At 49.3% G+C, this 20,238-nt stretch overlaps 1 protein-coding gene across 1 annotated transcript; it reads right to left on the bottom strand.

Moving 5' to 3' along the window:
• Positions 1–9,372: 9,372 nt before the first annotated feature.
• On the bottom strand, positions 9,373–12,647 carry LOC128598190 (uncharacterized). The gene is made up of 3 exons (XM_053608520.1): positions 11,995–12,647; positions 11,814–11,885; positions 9,373–11,508 (listed from the first exon to the last, which is right to left on the bottom strand). Exon 3 carries the CDS (start codon positions 10,924–10,926, stop codon positions 9,373–9,375), a length of 1,554 nt encoding a protein of 517 aa, XP_053464495.1. The 5' UTR covers positions 10,927–11,508; positions 11,814–11,885; positions 11,995–12,647.
• Between the last annotated feature and the right edge of the window lie 7,591 nt (positions 12,648–20,238).

The raw sequence follows: 20,238 nt of genomic DNA on the forward strand, positions 1-20,238 counted from the left end.
GCCTGGCTCATTTCACTTATCATAATGTTCTTCAGTTTCATCAGTGTTGTTGCAATATGACTATTTTCTATATACAAAGTTTTTCAAATAGAGGGCCCATCTGTAGAGGATCAGGGTAGGTAGATAGATAGAAAGATAATAGATGGATAATAGAGAATAGAGATAGATACTGGAGATAGAGATAGATAACAGGGAGATAGATACTAGATAGATGATAGGGAGATATTAGCTACTGGAGAGATAGATAGTAGATGATAGGGAGGTAGATAATAAATGATAAATATTAGTTAGACGTTAGTTATATGGTTAGCAATAGATACATAGGTAAGCAAACAGATAGACATAAAGACAGGTGACAACAGGGTTGAACAGAAACCAGCCAAAAACAAGACAGATCCACTTAGCCCCACCACACTGAACAGGGCCCCAGTTTCTCAGGTCATAGCACTGTACGGGTCCTCGACAAAGCTCCAGGGGAAAAATCAAAGGGTGTAAAACAATCATGGGGTGGAGTCAGTGGAAAAACTCTGGTAACATGAATAACCAGAATAGAGCACCCCCCCCCCCCAAGGAAAGATATGGCAGATGTAACTGAAGATCCCATTGATAAACAGCTGGCCGAGATGTCAGAAATCGAATTCAGAATTTGGATTGCAAACAAGATTAATAAAGTGGAGGAAAATTTGGAATTAGAAATTTGAGCAGCAATTCAAAAGTTGGAATTAGGAATTCGAGGAGAAATTCAAAAGTTGTCTCAAGAATTTAACGAATTTAAAGACAAAACTACCAAAAACTTAGACACACTGAAGCAAGAATTTGCAGCCCTCAAAGATCTGAAAAATACAGTAGAATCCCTCAGTAACAGAGTGGAGCAAGCAGAAGAAAGGATTTCTGACATTGAAGACAAAGCCTTTGAACACTCCCAAACTCTCAAAGAGGAAGAGAAATGGAGAGCAAAAATGGATCATTCTGTCAGAGAACTCTGGGATAATTTGAAGAAGGCTAAATCCTCCTCATTGGAATCCCTGAATCCAATGAAGTGGCCTCGCTAGGCACAGAGGCCCTTCTCCATGAAATTATGAAAGAGAATTTTCCAGACATGCCTAGAGATTCTGAAATTCAGATAGCAGACAGTTTCAGAACCCCAGCATGACTCAATCCCAATAAGACATCCCCCAGGCATAGCATAATTAACTTCACTAAAGTTAATATGAAGGAGAAAATTCTCAAAGCAGCCAGACGTAAGAAAGCCATTACCTACAAAGGGAAGAATATTAGAATGACTGCAGATCTGTCTGCTGAAACTTTTCAAGCCAGAAGAGGGTGGTCATTGACTTTTAATCTCCTAAAGCAAAATAACTTTCAGGGCGGCGCCTGTGGCTCAGTGAGTAGGGCGCTGGTCCCATATACCGAGGGTGGCGGGTTCAAACCCAGCCCCGGCCAAACTGCAACAACAACAAAAAAAAAAAAACAAGTTTATCTCCAAAATAACTTTCAATCCCGGATCCTGTATCCAGCTAAACTGAGTTTCATTTATGATGGAGAAATTAAATACTTTAATGACATATGTTGAAGAAATTTGCCATAACCAAACCAGCTCTTCAGGATATTCTCAGACCTATTCTCCATAATGACCAGCCCAATCCTCTACCACAAAAGTAAACTCACTCAGAAACTTTTGATTAAACTCCAACTTCCACACTGGCAAATGGATTAAAAATGTCCACTGGACTTTCAAAAAACTTGATACCCAAAATTTTACCAGACTTATCAATATTCTCCATTAATGTTAATGGCTTAAACTGTCCTCTAAAGAGGCATAGGTTAGCTGATTGGATACAAAAACTCAGACCAGATATTTGTTGCATATAAGAGTCACATCTTACCTTAAAAGACAAATATAGACTCAGGGTGAAAGGATGGTCGTCCATATTTCAGGCAAATGGTAATCAGAAAGAAGCAGGTGTTGCAATTTTATTTGCAGATACAATAGGCTTTAAACCAACAAAAGTAAGGAAGGATAAGAATGGCCACTTCATATTTGTTAAGGGTAATACTCAAAATGATGAGATTTCAATTATTAATATCTATGCACCCAACCAGAATGCACCTCAATTTATAAGAGAAACTCTAACAGACATGAGCAACTTGATTTCCTCCAGCTCCATAATAGTCAGAGATTTCAACACTCCTTGGGCAGTGTTGGATGGATCCTCCAATAAGAAGCTGAGCAAAGAAATTTTAGATTTAAACCTAACCATCCAACATTTGGATTTAGTAGACATCTACAGAACATTTCATCCCAAGAAAACTGAATACACATACTTCTCATCAGCCCACGGAACATACTTCAAAATTGATCAAATCGTAGGTCACAAGTCTAACCTCAGTAAATTTAAAGGAATAAAAATTATTCCTTGCATCTTCTTGGACCACCATGGAATAAAAGTTGAGCTGAGTAACAACAGGAATCTGCATACTCAAACAAAAACATGGAAGAAAAATAACCTTATGCTGAATGATAGCTGGGTCAGAGATGAGATTAAGAAGGAAATTGCCAAATTTTTGGAACAAAACAATGAAGACACAAATTATCAGAACCTCTGCGATACCGCAAAGGCAGTCCTAAGAGGGAAATTTATAGCACTGCAAGCCTTCCTGAAGAGAACAGAAAGAGAGGAAGTTAACAACTTAATGGGACATCTCAAGCAACTGGAAAAGGAAGAACATTCCAACCCCAAACCCAGTAGAAGAAAAGAAATAACCAAAATTAGAGCAGAAGTAAATGAAATTGAAAACAAAAGAATTATACAACAGATCAATAAATCAAAAAGTTGGGTTTTTGAAAAGGTCAATAAAATAGATAAATTTTGGCCAACCTAAAGAAAAAAAAGGTGACAACACAGATAATACAGGGTGTAGACAGACAGACCAAAGTAGATAGATGGTGAACATACAGACAGACAAGGGGCTGACCACACCAGGCAATAGAGGTCTTGCCCTGTTGCGAGAGGGCCAATAGAGGCTTCTGTGGCGTTGGGCCTGAATAGTCAGGATGTGGCCAACAATTGACGGCTTCCTACTTTTTATTCCTGCTTGCAACTCAGAACAAACCAGAGAAAGTCAAATATGCATCCCTGCTCAATCCTATAGGATGCTCCCTTCCAAGGAGCTGCCCAGCCAATAGCCTCCCTCAGGCCCACCTGGCCTTCTCTTTTTCCCACGATGAAGCTCCCTTCTCCTCGGCCTGCCTGAGGGTCTCTGCAGAGGCAAGCAGTGGCCGGCTCCCTCACTGTAGCAAGCTCTGAAAAAATAGTCTCTGTTCACATTTGGGTAGACTTCACTTTTTTCCACTGTATTTGTACATTTGCCACTGCCATCATCTCAGGCTTTTTGTTTCCATTTTCAAGGATAAACTTAGGCAAATCAGGGATGATCTGGGTGGCATCCGCGCTTTGTTTGCATAGTTTTTGTGGCATTATTCCCACTAAATGAAGTCCAAGTGCACAAGCGGTTCCTGGGAATTGGAGCAAAGATAGAGTTGAGGTGCTTGGTGGTGCAGGTGCACCCACATCAGAGACCTGCCCGAGGGTGGACGCTGTGCTTGCTTGCCCTCTCTCTGGCACTGCCAGGAGCCATGCAGTGAAGGAGGAGGGTCCCTGAGCCTCTCGTCAGAGGAGATCCACCTGCCAACCAGGAGCAATCATTTTGAATTTTACAAGTGCAAAGTAAACTTGAATGATACCTTATCTGTCACAGCAGCTCCCATTGCCTAGACTAACACTACAAACAGAAAAGAAGACGGAAGGGGCAAATCATGCCAGCTGCTCCGTAGGGTGCAGGGTGGCACAGAGTGACTGCTGTTCAGGGTGGCCACAGCTTCTTTGAGGCACTGGCATGAAGCTGACCCTAAGGAGCAGAGGGAAGATGATAAGAGCAAGGGTCTTGGTAGGGAGATCCTGAGTGCTTGGGGCTGGGGCCACTTGGGAATCAGAAGAAGTCCATCAGGGCAGTGCCTGGACATGGTGGTGGAGTGGGCAGTGGGTAGCTCACGGGTGACTTGGCAGGACAAGGGGAAACGCGGTGGGAACTCAACAGAAGGTGCAGCGCTAGAGAACATGGTTGGATCTGGTGAGTACAGGACCTCCGAGGTGTGGTGTGGACAGTGGACTCCACCCCTGAGAATGGGAAGCAGAGATCAGGAGGCAACACAGAGGCCTGGAAAAGGAGCTGTCCTCTTGTCCCTGAGTTGAAGGAGGAATGGAAAGGGACCCAGGCTACACCCAGGGTGTGGACTGATGACCTGACAGAGGACTACTTCCAAAGAAGATGACCTTGCATTGGAGGGCTGGATTGTCCTCAGCCAGCAGTCATCAGATTATGAATATCCTCGGAACAGCAGAGTTAGGGGACAGGCATTCTCTGTATTTGTTTTACTGAATTTTAAATCCAGAAATGTTATCTATAAAACTAGCCCAAGGCCAGAAACTTCCTGCTTTAAACCCAATATGGGCCCATTATTAATAGATACTGCAAATGATATCACCTGTCACATGAAATGAATGTGGCTTATTTGTATTTTATTGTGTTTGCAATTTTATAATATTTAATTTAAAAGTCATTCTTTTGTTATAGTTATAGAAAATCTATAAAAAGTGCAAAATTTATGCCTAATTTTATGACGATACTGATTTAAGCCACATTGCAATGAAAATAATTAAATCAACACAGAAGCTCCATGACGAATTTTTTTCCTTTTAAAGGGAAGGATAATCTGTTCAGGTTTAATAAAACTGCTTTAATAATTTAAGGCCTGCTGAAAAATGCTATTGTGGGTACACAAAGATGGCTCCGTTAGTCTGTGTGTGTGGAGGGACAGGGTTCTGCAGAGGGATGGGTGCCCCGTCCCTGTCCCATCCCCTTGGGATCAGCTGCACACATTTGGGAGATGGTGGCTGTTGTGGGAAGGAGCAGTTGTTCCTGGCATTAAACTGCAGGTGGACATCTGCCGGGAAGCTTAGAGATTCAGATCTCATTGGTCTGGGTGAGATCTGGGCATCGGAAGTTTACAAGCCAACTGAGGCAGGGATGTGGAGAAGAGAGCAGTACCAGCCAGCCCTGTGCCCAGCTGCCGGCAGACCTGCTACAGAGAGCTGGCACTGCTCAGAGAGAAGCCACACGGCCCCTGGAAGTGACCGGGTGAGATGGAAGGGTGGGGCTCCTCCACCTCTCAGACGGGAAATGGGAAACTCACCTTCCTGGGTTTAAAAATGTATTTTTAAAATTAAACCTCAAAGTCTAATGGGCCCCTCAGAACAAATTCTGTTTTTGAGATGATAGCACAGCAAGCAGGCAGGGACCCTCCTGCCAGGCCGGGAGCGGTGGAGGGGGGCGTGCTGGGCGTGCTCAGCGTCTTTGAGCTGGCTCCTGCTGGCCGGGGTTCTCTCACATCACTTCTCTGTGGAAGCAGATGATAACTCCCCACTTCCTGCACCTTAACCCTGTGCTCCTCCTTTCTTAATTCCCTGGAGGCTGGGAGTCCCCTCCGAGCATCGTACTCAGCTGTGGACCCTTCATTCTTGGTCCACTGGTTATGCATAGTAGGTACCCAGCAAACTCTGTGAGTTGTACACCAACCAAACCAATCTAGGCCTCATGTTTCTTTTTTTCTTTTTCTTTTTCTGGGCAATAGAGAGCCCTCTCCTGTGGGATGGGAGTGGGAGTTTCTCTGCTTCCCCACTGTCCATCAGCCCCTTGCACTTCTGAGCTGTGCTTGCGGAAGCCTGGTGGGTCGCCTGCCTCAAAGAGCCCTGGGGCAGGAAGCTGACAGGTGCACAGAGCTTGGGCTGGGCCACCCTGCATGAGAAGGCTCTGAGCTTTCCTGAGTGGCCACAGCAGCTGCGGCTGAAGTCGGAGGTGGACCAGTGGAAAGTGACTCAGGGTACCTGAGGGGTCAGCCACAGAGATTTGGGGAAGGCTCTTAACATCTCCTGCCTCCCTTTTCAGCATCTTTCACACGGGGGCTGGGAACAGACTGCCCTAGGAGTGGGGGTTCTCATGGAGGGGTGTCAGGGCAGCAGAAATCTGAATTTTAAAAGCTCTCCGGGGGATTCTGATGGATACTAAAGCTGGAGAAACATCGACCTAGGATTTTTTCCGTTTTTGTCTTTCTATTCTCTACATGTAATCCCTCAGCACGTATTTATGGAATATCCTCCGTGAGAGCTGCTCTCTGCCAGGCTGCAGAGACACAGGCGCAGGAGACGAAGTCCTCGGCCCCACGGTCCAGGGAGGGCAGGGAGCACACAGACTATCTCCGAGTCAGGGGCAGAGCTGCGAGCCGCAGGCAGCACTGGTGCCGCGGAGCCAGGTGAAGGTGGCTGGCCTGTCTCTGAGCCCACGCCACACAACTGCATACCTGACAGGGTGCACGCCAGTCCTCCCTCCAGTTCCCTACTACCTCTGCAAAGTGGCCCCGGGGTCCCCTCCCACAGCTCCTCACTGTGATGTAAGGGCCACGTGGTCATCTCTGGACAGGCAGGCATGAGCATGAGCAGAGCTCCCTGTGCAAAACAGCATGGAAGGTCTTCAAACAATTAAAAGTAAAATTAGCGTGTGATCCAGCAATTTTCCTCCTGGGTATATATCCAAAAGAAGTAAAAGCAGAGTATCAAAGAGGTGTTTGTACAGCCAGGTTCAGAGCAGCATCATTTACAATAGCTAAAATTTATTTATTTATTTATTTACTTTTTTGTAGAGACAGAGTCTCACTTTATAGCCCTCGGTAGAGTGCTGTGGCATCATACAGCTCACAGCAACCTCCAACTCCTGGGCTTAAGCGATTCTCTTGCCTCAGCCTCCCGAGTAGCTGGGACTACAGGCGCCTGCCACAACACCCGGCTATCAATAGCTAAAATTTAGAAGCCACTCAAGTGCCCAGTGATAGATGAATGGACAAAGAACATGTGCTATACACATGTGATGAAATACTCAGCTTTAGAGAGGAGATTCTGACACAGGCTACAATATGGTGAGCCTTATGCTGAGTGAAGCAAGCCCATCACGAAAGGAGAAATGCCGTGAGTGCCTGCTTGTGTGAAGTCCCTACTCACATCACAGGGACAGACAATAGGGGTGGGAGTTGCTGGGGCCTGGGCGCGAGGCAGGTGTGGAGTTAATGTTATTATGGGGACAGAATTTCATGTTTTCAGCATATGAAGTGTTCTGCAGATGGAAGGTGGTGATGGTTGCACAGCAACGTGAATACACTTAATTCCACTGTGCTGTACACTGAAAATGGATAACAGTCAATTTTATGTTAGGTTTATTCTACCACAATTTAAAAAAAAGTGAAGGGCCATATAAACTGTAAATACTGCATGTGTAAAAGCATGGCTGGAAGTCAGTGGCTCTCAGACAATCCATGCACCGCATCTCAGGGGCTTGTTAGATGCAGGCGTCAGCCTCCCTCAGTGACTTGAATTCTGTGGGTCCAGGGAATCCTCTTTGGGAACCAGTAGCCCAGGAAAGTAGACCTCTTTGGGGGTGAGCAAGAGGTGCTGGAAGCTAAGAGCACAGCCAGCCCATGGTCAGCAGGTTAGGCCCCTGATTGCTCCCAGGGAGCTGGACACCTGGTCTGGTCTTTTTATACCAGTGAGCTTCAAGGTTGACGAGAAGCCACATGAGGTGGATTTACTTACTTCCCACTCACGAGAGCAAGGTCAGGACATAAACAACACCAAATGATCCATTTCCTGGTCACCCCCACCCTGCCTAGACCCGGTTCATCAGAACTGCCACCACCTGGCCTCTGTGACAGGCTTCCTTGTGCGTTATCACCCTCTTTTATGGGCCTGGCGGTGGTGGCTCTGACCTCGCAGGGTGCTTTCTCACCCCTCATGTGACCGTGGATGACAGCAGTCTGCACTCTGTGGGCGCCATGCCTTTGATGCTTTGCTGAAGGCAAGCGGCTGCCTTTGCAATTCTCCCAGGCAGAAGCCGGGATTCCACCCTGGGGAATTCCACAAAGCCTGCACGACATCTGGCCCTCGGCAGGGTTTCCGGGACATGCAGGCATCTGCTGCTTCCTTCTTTCTTATCCTAAGAAAATATTATGATTCCAACAACCTCCACAGCTGCTAGGAAGGCAGCAGACTGCACTCTGGGGTCTTCGTCCCACAGAACACACGGTAGATAGGACAGTGAGATGCTGAGGTCCTAAGGCCAGTCCCACCTCACCTGGGATCTGGTGCCCAGACACACCAGTCTCCTCTGAGCATCCGTAATGGTGGGGGTAGGTGGTTGGGCTTTTAGCTCATGACCACCTGTGTGTCACTTGTTCTCTGGGACCCTCAGTTCCCTGGAAGCTTGTGCAGATACCATCCACCCTGCAGCCAAGAACGTCCTGCCAATAACAGCAGAGCCTCTGGACTCTGGCCGGCACAGGCCTCTTAATCCTTTTGGGCCCAGCCTAGAGCTTCCAGGAGTCCAAGAGCCCCTCTATCCTGGACTCCTCCTTGCTCCGCCCTCTTCGTCCACTCGCCATGGCCACTGCTCCTTGGGCCATGGCTCGGGAGACTCTGCTTCCTATTCCTCATGGCCTCTTCCTTATTCACATGCCTTATTCCTAGGTCTCCACAAGGTGCTCTGTTGGGTGTGGGCTCCAGGGAACCCTTTGAGTTCTGGGTGTGGCAGCCAGTGAGTGGAGTCTGGCCTTCGGCGGCCTCTTGGGCACAGATTGTGAGGACTAGAATCTTCATTTTCCTCATCTGAGCAGCTGCTCTCTAGGCAAGTAGAGGGTCTTTGTCATGCTAAGGGACAATGGTATGGCCTGCGGGGGCATGTGGCCTTGTTGGCTCTCAGGAGAGCCCAGAGGTGCACCTTAGGCTGGATGATGTTGGAAACTGAAGTGAGGGGAGGAAGGGGAGGGTGGCTTCGCTTCCCTGGGAGGGTTTTCACAACCTGATGGGCCCTGGAAAACAGCCTTCTTATTTTTTGGCAAGAAACAACAAACTTTTAGCTTTGGGAAAGCAGCTTGGAGAGGCCGTGCCTGCTGCAGCTATCGGATTCCAAAAGAACAGGGCTTTTTGGCTCATGCTGGATCAACCATGCTGAGATGTGGCCACAGAAGCTCTGCTGCTTTGTAGAAATGGAAAGTGCGTGAAAAAGCCATGGAGAGAGGACTAGGGTAGCCCCCAATCCTGGAATCTGGCCCTAAATGTGTAAATCTCCAGCCACATGGAGAAAGAAGCCCTACTGTGTGGTACATGACCTTAGGTATGGTGATAGCACAAGCCTGTCCCAGTGCCCCATCCATTGAGGTGACACTGCAGTGGCCTCACTGCTGCACAGATCCCATGGTGGGGGTGAGGGTTAGAGCAGGACCATCTCCAGTGGGGGACGGGGAGAGAGCAGGGCCATCTCCGGTGGGGGACGGGGAGAGAGCAGGGCCATCTCCGGTGGGGGACGGGGAGAGAGCAGGGCCATCTCTGGTGGGGGACGGGGAGAGAGCAGGGCCATCTCCTGTGGGGGACAGGAAGAGAGCAGGGTCCTCTCCGGTGGGGGACGGGGAGAGAGCAGGGCCATCTCCGGTGGGGGACGGGGAGAGAGCAGGGCCATCTCCGGTGGGGGACGGGGAGAGAGCAGGGCCATCTCCGGTGGGGGACGGGGAGAGAACAGGGCCATCTCCTGTGGGGGACAGGAAGAGAGCAGGGTCCTCTCCGGTGGGGGACGAGGAGAGAGCAGGGCCATCTCTGGTGGGGGACGGGGAGAGAGCAGGGCCATCTCCGGTGGGGGACGGGGAGAGAGCAGGGCCATCTCCGGTGGGGGAGAGGAAGAGAGCAGGGTCCTCTCCGGTGGGGGACGGGGAGAGAGCAGGGCCATCTCCGGTGGGGGACGGGGAGAGAGCAGGGCCATCTCCTGTGGGGGACAGGGAGAGAGCAGGGTCCTCTCCGGTTGGGGACAGGAAGAGAGCAGGGCCATCTCCAGTGGGGGAGAGGAAGAGAGCAGGGTCATCTCCAGTGGGGGACAGGAAGAGAGCAGGGTCATCTCCAGTGGGGGACAGGAAGAGAGCAGGGCCATCTCCAGTGGGGGACAGGAAGAGAGCAGGGTCATCTCCGGTTGGGGACAGGAAGAGAGCAGGGCCATCTCCAGTGGGGGAGAGGAAGAGAGCAGGGCCATCTCCAGTGGGGGAGAGGAAGAGAGCAGGGCCATCTCCAGTGGGGGACAGGAAGAGAGCAGGGTCATCTCCAGTGGGGGACAGGAAGAGAGCAGGGTCATCTCCAGTGGGGGACAGGAAGAGAGCAGGGCCATCTCCAGTGGGGGACAGGAAGAGAGCAGGGTCATCTCCGGTTGGGGACAGGAAGAGAGCAGGGCCATCTCCAGTGGGGGAGAGGAAGAGAGCAGGGCCATCTCCAGTGGGGGAGAGGAAGAGAGCAGGGCCATCTCCAGTGGGGGACAGGAAGAGAGCAGGGTCATCTCCAGTGGGGGACAGGAAGAGAGCAGGGCCATCTCCAGTGGGGGAGAGGAAGAGAGCAGGGCCATCTCCAGTGGGGGACAGGAAGAGAGCAGGGCCATCTCCAGTGGGGGACAGGAAGAGAGCAGGGTCATCTCCAGTGGGGGACAGGAAGAGAGCAGGGTCATCTCTGGTTGGGGACAGGAAGAGAGCAGGGCCATCTCCAGTGGGGGACAGGAAGAGAGCAGGGCCATCTCCAGTGGGGGACAGGAAGAGAGCAGGGTCATCTCTGGTTCAGGACAGGAAGAGAGTAGGGTCATCTCCGGTTGGGGACAGGAAGAGAGCAGGGCCATCTCCAGTGGGGGAGAGGAAGAGAGCAGGGTCTTCTCCAGTGGGGACAGGGAGAGAGCAGGGCCATCTTCAGTTGTGGGCAGAGGGCCTGGATGCCTACATGATGGCCCAGATGAAGACATAAGTCACAGCACAGCAGGCCTCCCTGACTGTTTCCTGGGCTCTCAGGGGCTGGTGTGGGGGGCATCAGGTGTGTAGTGAGGGACAAGGTTGTCAAATGAACATGGTATGGTCAGCCTTCTGTCTTCTGTGAAGTGTCACTACCCAAATATGTACTTGGAATATAAAAAGTAAACATTTGAATCTCAGCTTCGTATTCATGAAAAGCAAAGAAATTGGATAGCTGGGGACTATGTTTAAATACACGTGTGTGTAAATATTCAATTATGTGAAAAGATATTTTCAACCAGCCTATAGCTTGGGGATTCTCAGTGCATGAGATATACTATCATTTGGAAGTATATAATCGATAATATAAACCAAGCCATGAAAAATTCTTCTGATGCTTTTAGGGATTACAGCAATGTACCCTTTTTGTTTGAAATGCCACAGTTTATTCTGGATCATTTAAAGAACCACGTTGTAAACACATTTTGGAAATTTGAAATTGGCTATGTACTTATTTTGGAAGGAGTGGTAATTCAGCTTTGGAAACAGGAGGTGCGAGGTTGTTTGTTTCCATCATGTGTTTCTGTCTGGAGAACCTGCAATTTAACAAAAACACAACACAGTCTTGTACCCTGATGTGATAGTTAGCAGGATTCCTCCCTAAGTTATGACCCCAAGTGAGTGAGCAAGTCCTGTATGGGGATAAACAGATGGAGAGGAAATGGCCCCAGAAGTCAACAGGAAGAATCTAGTCTAGCTATTAAAACCTTTGTGACAAGGACATTCTGAGACTAGTTGGAAAGGATCTGGTGGCAACGGGGCATGTGGCTCCTTCATCTGACTCCAGCAAGGACAGAGTGATGGGTGTCAAGAAGTAGGGACTGGAATGCAGCCCCGCTACCTTTCTGGTGCCTTGTACTATCCTTTAGGGAAGCAGCTTAGATGTCCTTTCTTCAGAAGTCTCCGTGGCCACCTGGATGAGGATAGGCATCCCAGTCTATACCCCAAATTTCTCCATGTGACCCCGCAGCTGGGCTTAGCACACAGCCTCTCCTGACTTCTCGTTACTTCTCTGCACCTACTTGGCCATCAGCAGGGCCGTATCCTAGTCACTTTGTCCCTGGTCACCAAAAATCAAGGCGCATTTCTTCTGGCTCACACAAGTTGAGCACGATGCTTTCCCAGGCCATGTACATTATGAGTAGCAGCAGAGTGAGCATTCTTCCCTCCAGCTGGGGTTACCAGGGCTCCCCTGCCCGGGGCACTGTTTCAGATGAAGAAGAAATATTGGGTCCAAAAGATGACCCCAAGTTTTCACTTCTACCATGGAGAGACAAGTAAAAGCATCACTGTGGTCTGAGGAGGACAGCATTCTTGGGGTTTATTCTCATAGCAGGAGGTGCTGGGTCCCCAGGGAGCCCCCAGCCAGGAGAGCAGAGATGCCATCTGAGCTGGGATCAGAGGCTGTTCCTGGAAGGAGCAGGTTGTGCCTGCAAGGCTTTTCATCCATGTGTCTTATCTCTGGGGGACCTCCCCCCCCATTTCCCATGGCCCTCCACTGGCCAGGATGTCACCCCCTTCCTTCCTACCACTTTCAAATAGGATATAGTCTCCTGCTAAAGCAAACAAAGCCACCTTCCCTCTCCCTGCCTGCCCCACTTTCCTCCCACCTCTTCCCGCTCCCCCTCTCTCTCCCAGACTGCACCCTGACTCCCACCCGCCTCCCCTGGAGTGGACTCACCCAGTGCACCTCAACATCCAAACGGGCACCTGCAGTGCGCAGCAGCACTGGCCCCTGTTTCTTCACCATACACTTCCTCTGAGGGACTTTGAGATCACTGCCCTGAACAAAAGACATCTCTGTTAAATATTAGCCAGACAACTGAATTGTTCCAAGAAACAGTGACTTCCTCTCCAACAGGAGTTTTCTTCCCTTTTGTGGCTGGAGGTGGGGATGTGTTTGCTGGCCAGGTTGGGGTGTTGATCATTGCTGCTGCAGATCTGAACAGCAGGGGCTGGGCCTGGTCTGCTGCCCTCATTCTCTGTTGCCCTTCCCAAGGATGGCTGACTTGTGGAGGGGGGGGACACGGGTGCGGCCTCACTGAAGCCAGAAGCATGAGGGCTTGCAGAGCTGCAGGCCGGAGGCCAGGCCTGGGAAGTGGCAGGGCATGCTGACAGGCCTGGTTCCAGGCTTTTCCTCTGCTGGGGATGAAGTCCTCACCCTCAGCACAAAGGTGCAGGGGGAGGGAGGGAGACGCCCGGAGTGGGTGAGCTGTATGGCCTCCCAGCCCTATGGCTTCCTCAGGGGAGGGAGTCACAGGGAATTCCTCTTCCTCTTGGACCACACACAGAGGACAATAGGGAGAAACACCAACTGGGAAATTGAAGAAAAGACCAATGTCTCCAAAGGCTGAATCTGAAGGAAAATTTTTGCAAAACATGGCGTACTAGCATTGCGAGTTCCAGCGAAGTTAAAGGTTGTTTCTTTCCGGCAAAGCCAGAACATAACTAGGACAGAAGTTCTCTGGGGAAGAGGGGGAATTTTGTCCCCAGGAGACATCTGGTAATGTCTGGAAACAGTTTTGGTTGTTACAACTGGGAGGAGCTGGTAGAGGCTGGGAAAGCTGCTGAATGTCCCACAGGCATGGGCTTGTCCTACAGTGTCCCCACAACAGAGGATTATATGGCCCCCATGTCCATGGTGTTGAGGTTGAAAAACCCCATTGTGGAGCAACTGACCAGACGGCTGGTTCTGCTTGGTGGCCAGGCCTCCAGCCCAAGGCTCCGAGGAGGGGTGCTCTTGGTGTCACTCCAGATGGGGGTTGGCCTGGTCACCACTGCCTCCCTTCCTCTGACAGCTCCTGATGCCCTCAGACACTGGGTGTGTGGGTCTGCCCCAGGTGGGTGGGTGGGGCTTCTATTTCAGTCTCAGGTGGTCAAGGGGACCTTGTTGCAGCCCAGTGGGAGCCTAGAAATAGTGCCCAAGTTGAGAGACATCAGAGTGGAATGTCAGGGTATCCACTGTTGACATAACCTCAGAATTCAATGCCTTGAGACAACCTGTCATAGCTTATGATTACCGTGGGTCAGGGATTCAGGCAGTGCTTGGTTGCATGATTCTTCAGCTCCAGGTAGCATGGCTGAGTCGACATGGTGGTGTTCTGTTGGCAAATGGGCATCTGAGGGTCCAAGCTCTCTTTGTTCCCACTTCTGAGTGGTTGGCAGATGGTCAGGCTGGCCTCGCCTGGGACCACAGCTCAGAGTGCTTCAGCACAGCATCTGGGGGCAGCAACTTCCTTAGGGTGACTCAGGGTTCCCTGAAAGAGAACACTGCCATTTCAGAACATCCAGGCCCAGACCTGGCATCATCTTACCACTCCTGCCAGAGTTTATTGGTCAAAGCCACACAGAGTCAGGGGGGAGGGGACATAGACCCCCATGGGGGTGTGTGTCAAGGACTTGCAGCTGCCTCTCATTCCTCATGCTGCAGCTTATCCCAGAATGTTCTAGGCTCAGTGAAGCCCAGGGGCTGAGACAAAAGGGCTTCCCCTCCCCAGGACAGCTACATGAGGGAGAGTGTGGAGAGGGGCATGGGAACATCAGAGGGACCCTGGTGAGGAGATCAAGGCACACGTCAGGAGCTCAGCTCAGCAAGAAATGCTCCTCCATGGCCAGGTGCCCCCTTTCGCTTGTTTCCTGGGGGTGCCAGCATCCCTTTCCACTGCCTGTACCCTGCCCCTTGCCCCACATTAAAGTAAGCATTGCTGGCTCCACAGAGCAGCTGGCCAGGACAGAGTCTGCCCCTCACCCCCCAGCAACATGCTCTCTGGCCAAGACTGCAGCTGCCAAGTACTGCTGTGACCTGCTGCTGTGCCCAAGCTGGGGGCCTGGGGGAATGGAGAGAGGCTGGCCAAGGGCAGAGCAGGCCCCGAGTGTTTGCCTTCTGCTCCTTGGGTGCCTTCCTCAGCATTTCAGGACTATTTAGAAAACTCATGAGAACTCAGTAACATGCCAAGGGTGGCAGAGAGGGTCCCAGAGTGTAAGGTTGGCATTGCCGACATATGGGTAAATGTAGGTGGGAAAGCCTGAAGCCCTTGCTCAACCCCAGCCTGTTAACTGTGTATGACAGGATATGGTGTGTCTGATAACACTGGCTGCCCATCCTGGTGGGGCCTGCTGCCCTGTGACTTCTCCTGGGGACTATCCCTGAGGTCCTGCAGACTGCAGGGGACTGGGCCTCTCTCCCTCCCCTTCCCTTCCTCCTGCACCCCTCTCCTTGCAAGCCTTGCCCAGGCTCCCAAACCATATTTTTCATGCAGACCTGTGTTGGCTGCAGATTTCTGGTCATTTGAGTCACTACCCATTTGTAGCCAGTGACTGCTGCTGGCATGGAGACTGTGGGCAAAGGGAAGTAGCAAAAACATAAAGGTGCCTGTAGGAGCAGTTGTAGCTCCTAGATTATGAAAGCATGTTCACAAGATGCTGGGCTGTGTGGGGAGGGCTGGACGGGAGATGTCCTTTCAGAAAAGCCATCATTTCCAAGTGCAATAATAGTAAAGTGCCTGCTGGTAGAAAACAGTTGATAAATTTTAGCTATAAAAATAGTGGTTGCACATTTCTTTGCTTTTAGAATAACTTTCTCTATCAGTAGTGTAGTGTTCAGTCCTGCCTGTGACACTTGATCTACAGATGCTGGCACTGCACGTGGAAGCTTTTAAAAATCACCCCTTCCTGCCTCTTCTCCCTCTGCCCTGGAAGGAGGTAACCAGCACATGTGGTCTGTGATTGGTGCAAAGACTCAGGGAAGGTTGGGCTACGTAAGCAGCCACGTTTTTTGAAACAAACCCGGTATGATCCTTTAGAGATGATTGGAAAGTATTAAATAAATTGCTTTTTCTTTGGCTTCAGTTCATTCTGGAGGGGCACACACCACCACATCTCCTGCCATATCTTTCTTGGACCACCCCTGAAAGCCATGCGCAATAAGGGAAATAAATAGTCTCCACAGATGCCCAGGACAGTCAGCTGAACACCTTTCTGTAGGTAGATCCCACCTGCTTCTTCTGAGGACTCGGGGACTGGTGGTGGGTGTGGCCTGTGGTTTCTGCCTACCATGTCCCTGGGGTCTAGCCCTCTGTCTTTTGTAGGTGAGGCTTTACTGTCTTTGTGTTGTGTGTGTAAACACCAAGGGAGAGGCAAAAATAGCATTTCAAATGCCTCAAACCTCACACCAAGTCCTATGGATTCTATACTCAGGGCTCAGCCCACTTTGTTTTCTCAAGGCTGGAGCCTTCTTGGGTGTCAGTGACAAATGGCTGTGACTTAGCAGAAGACTGTGCCCAGGGACACTCCTGCCTTATTCTGGTACCTGTTTCTTTATGGCAGATGCTGTATTTACTCAGCTATTTTCTCCCCCAGTGGAAAGTCCAGTGAAGGCTGCTGATTCATTTACTTAGGGGCTACCTAGGATACCATGCCAAGAACCTCTCGTGTGGTATGTGTTGGTGTGTGTTTATGCGTCTGTTTCCTGGGAAGTATCCTCTACTGAGAATGAAGTCAGTGCATTGGGCCCTGAGGAAGCTCAGGGGCAAGAGGTGAGCAGCGGCGTGTTGCCCCCACTCTGCACCACGCGGTGGGCTCTGTGCTGCCTGCTCACCTGTGTCAGTGCTCAACATGGTCTCTGCAGCCCAGCTCAGGCCCATTCCACAAAGCCATGGACAACGTGGGAAACAAATCTGCAGTGGGAGAGTCTGCCCAGCCTTGGGAGAGGCAGCTGAGGGGCTTTCCAATGCCCTTTCCCCTGTGCAGGGTCTCTTCCTACAAGCTGCTGTGGTAAAGGGCAGTAGCTGGAGAGAGGACCCCTTCATGGATACACAGGGTCTGGGGGAGGGCCTAGCAGGTGCATAGCAAGGTGATATTGAGGGATTAGACTTTCATTTTAAGTTTTCAGGCAGCTGAAAGGCTGGTAACAGCTCTTTTGTTAGCAGGTGGAGGAATTAGCTGTCTGTTAGTGGATTCATGCAAGGCTGGGTTTGTGACTGTATCTACCACACAGGCTTGCAGGAAACAGCAAGCAGGTGAGACTGTAGTGGGGGATTCGGAGAGTCTAAGCCCTGACCACACATTAGTTTGAACCTCTGTGCTGGTCACTTTGTTTAATTTTTGGTGTCTTCAGGCTTGAGGACCACTGCTGCCTGCTTCCAGGGGGTGGAGGTGATGCACTTTGGCTCTCTGGTTGAAGACCATCAGGCCAGCCTTGTGGAGGTCCCCTCTTGTTCTTCTTGGGGCAGGTGAGTCCAGTTCTGACAATGGGTGACAATGTGCCAGGTTGGTTTGTGGTATGGTAATTTGAATTTTGTTTTCATGTTCCTTTCCCATTAAAAATGCAACACAAACCAGTACAACATGATCCAAGTACAACACAGCACACTTTAACAGAGTGTGATGCAACAGTGCATGCAATACAACCTGATACAGTACAGCTTAACCCAATACAGTACAACACTACCCCATGTGGTACAACACAACTTGATACAGTACAATAGAACCCAATATGGTACAACACAACCTTACAGTACAATACAACCCCATACTGTACAATACAACCCGATACAGTACAACACAACCCAATACAGCACAATACAACCCCACCGTACAATACAACCAGTTACAGTACAATATACAACCCGATACAGTACAACACAACCTGATACAGTCCCATACAGTATAATACAACCTGATACAGTACAACACAACCCAACACAGTATAATACAACCTGATACAGTACAACACAACACAACACAGTATAACACAACCCGATATAGTACAATCCAATCCAATACAGTACAATATAACCCAATACAGTACAACACAATGTGATACAGTACAATATGACCCAATACAGTACAAAACAACCCTACAGCACAATATAACCCAATACAGTACAATACACTGGATACAGTATAATACAACCTGATACAGATAATAAAACCAGATACGGTAGAATATAACCCTACAGTACAATACAACCCGACACAGTATAATACAACATGATACAGTATAATACAACCCAATACAGTATAACAATATAACCCTGCAGTACAATGCAACCAGATAGAGTGCAATACAACCCCATACAGTATAACACAACCTGATACGGTACAATATAACCCAATACAGTACAATACAACTGGATACAGCATAATACAACCTGATACAGTACAATACAACCAGATACAGTAGAATACAATCCTACAGTACAATACAATCCCATACAGTACAATACAAAATGATACAGTACAACACAACCTGATATAGTACAATGCCCTACAGCCCAGCCCGATGCAGGCCTGCATGTCACACTATGACATGGCAGCCAGGCTTTTGCATTCTTTGGTTTTGCAAAGACTCACTTTATGCAGCTCAGCAGCAGCCATGTTCTATGTTTTATCTGGAGAATTCTAATCTCACTGAAGGGTTGTGTGACTTCACCCTGAGGGACTAGAACATGATGGCTTCTGGTTGGGGAAAGATTGGGGAGGAGCAAGGGGACAGGGAGAGAACCCAGGATGGGGAAGAGTTCCCTTTTGGGTCTCGTGGGTTACAGGGACTGGTACCCATTAGAGCTCAAGGTCTGGCAGGTGACAGGACTATGGAGAGTAATGGTCTCATGGGGAGTCAGGAGGCCCCAGGCTTACCAGTAGGTGTAGACAGCAGAGGAGGATGTCCACTGCCCACTATGGCTGAGACCATCTCAAGACCTGCTAATAACCTTCCCAACTGATTTGGGCCACAGGGACTGTGCACTTCCTCGGACAAAGCTATCTGGTAGTGTCTACTAAGACTAAGCAAACACCTACCACAAACATTCCATGACCCAGAAATCCTACTCCTTGATACATGCTCAAGAGAAATGAGCACATATATCCAGTATGATGCCCCATGATCATATCAATGTACACAGTTATGATTTAAAAAAAAAAAAAGAAAATATGCGTCAAAATGCCTAAACAAACTGTGGCTTATCCAAGTAACACAGTGTTACTCACCACTGAAAAGGATGAAGCACAGCCCATGGTAAAACATGGGTGAACTTAGGAAACATGCTAAGTGAAAGAAACCAGTTTTATTCCATTCATGTGAAATATCTAGAACAGGTACATTCAAAGTGGGCAGGTTGGCCTGGGGTTTGGGAGCAGGTGGGGAGGGAATGGGGAGATATTGCTTAATGGGTCAGACTTTAGTTTGGAGGGATAGAAATGTTTTAGAATTAGATAAAAGTTGGTGATTGTACCACATTGTAAATGTCATTAATGCTGCTGAATTGTTCACTTTAAAACAGTTGATTTTAGGTTGGGCATGGTGGCTCATGCCTGTAATACTAGCACTCTAGGAGGCCAAGGCAGGTGGATTGGTTGAGCTCACAAGTTTCAGACTAGCCCAAGCAAGGGAAAGACCCTGTATCTATTAAAAATAGAAAAACTGAGGCAAGAGGATCTCTTAAGCCCAAGAGTTTGAGGTTGCTATGTGCTATGACGCCATAGCACTCTACTGATAGCGACAAAGTAAGATTCTGTCCCCTCCCCAAATAGTTGATTTCTTGTTATATAAATTTCACCTTGATATATTTTAAAAGAAATTAAAAAGGAAAGTATAAGGCCATAGCAATTTTATTCATACTAATCCAAAACTGGCAATGACCCAATATCCACAGTCACACAATGGATCAGCAAAGTGTGGTTTATCCACATGTAAGGACTATGCAGCAACGCAAACAGGTGAGCTCAGCATCTCCTGGTACGTGTAGTCGTGAGCAAACCTTGAAAACCTTATGCTGAGCAAATGAAGCTGGACACAGGGTGCCACATGTTGTTGTATTAAGTCTATCGCCATGAACACCGAGAGTGCACAGGCCCCACCCACGGTGGTGGGAGTTAGGATAGTGGCCATGTGAGGGGGAGGTGTCTAGGTGGTGAGGAGTTCCGTGTACTGACGTGGGGACAGGGACGTGGGTATGTATATAGTTGTCAGCATTATCAGCCTGTATTCTAAAGACTGATGCTCTATGCTGGCCATGCATTATGCTTCAATGACAATGATAAACTTAGAGAAGAAAAAGAAAAGCGCGATCCACTGTACCGGAGTCGCTGACCCCACTGGCTGGACCCTCACTCCAGGCCCAGTTACCCAGCTGGTGGACCCTGTGGTCTGGCAGCAGACCTGCAGCTCTGTCCCTGAGCTCCCACAGTGTTTGCCATTACCTGCTTTGTGCAGCGCTTCCCCGGAGGGTCTGGGTGCCCTTGAGGGCACAAGGTGGTCTGTCTCT

Source organism: Nycticebus coucang, chromosome 2, assembly GCF_027406575.1.
Source record: "Nycticebus coucang isolate mNycCou1 chromosome 2, mNycCou1.pri, whole genome shotgun sequence".
Classification (NCBI taxonomy): Eukaryota; Metazoa; Chordata; class Mammalia; order Primates; family Lorisidae; genus Nycticebus; species Nycticebus coucang.

Coding starts and splice junctions, on each gene's coding strand:
- LOC128598190 (XM_053608520.1), bottom strand. CDS start 10,926: ATGTCTTCATCTGGGCCATCATGTAGGCATCCAGGCCCTCTGCCCACA.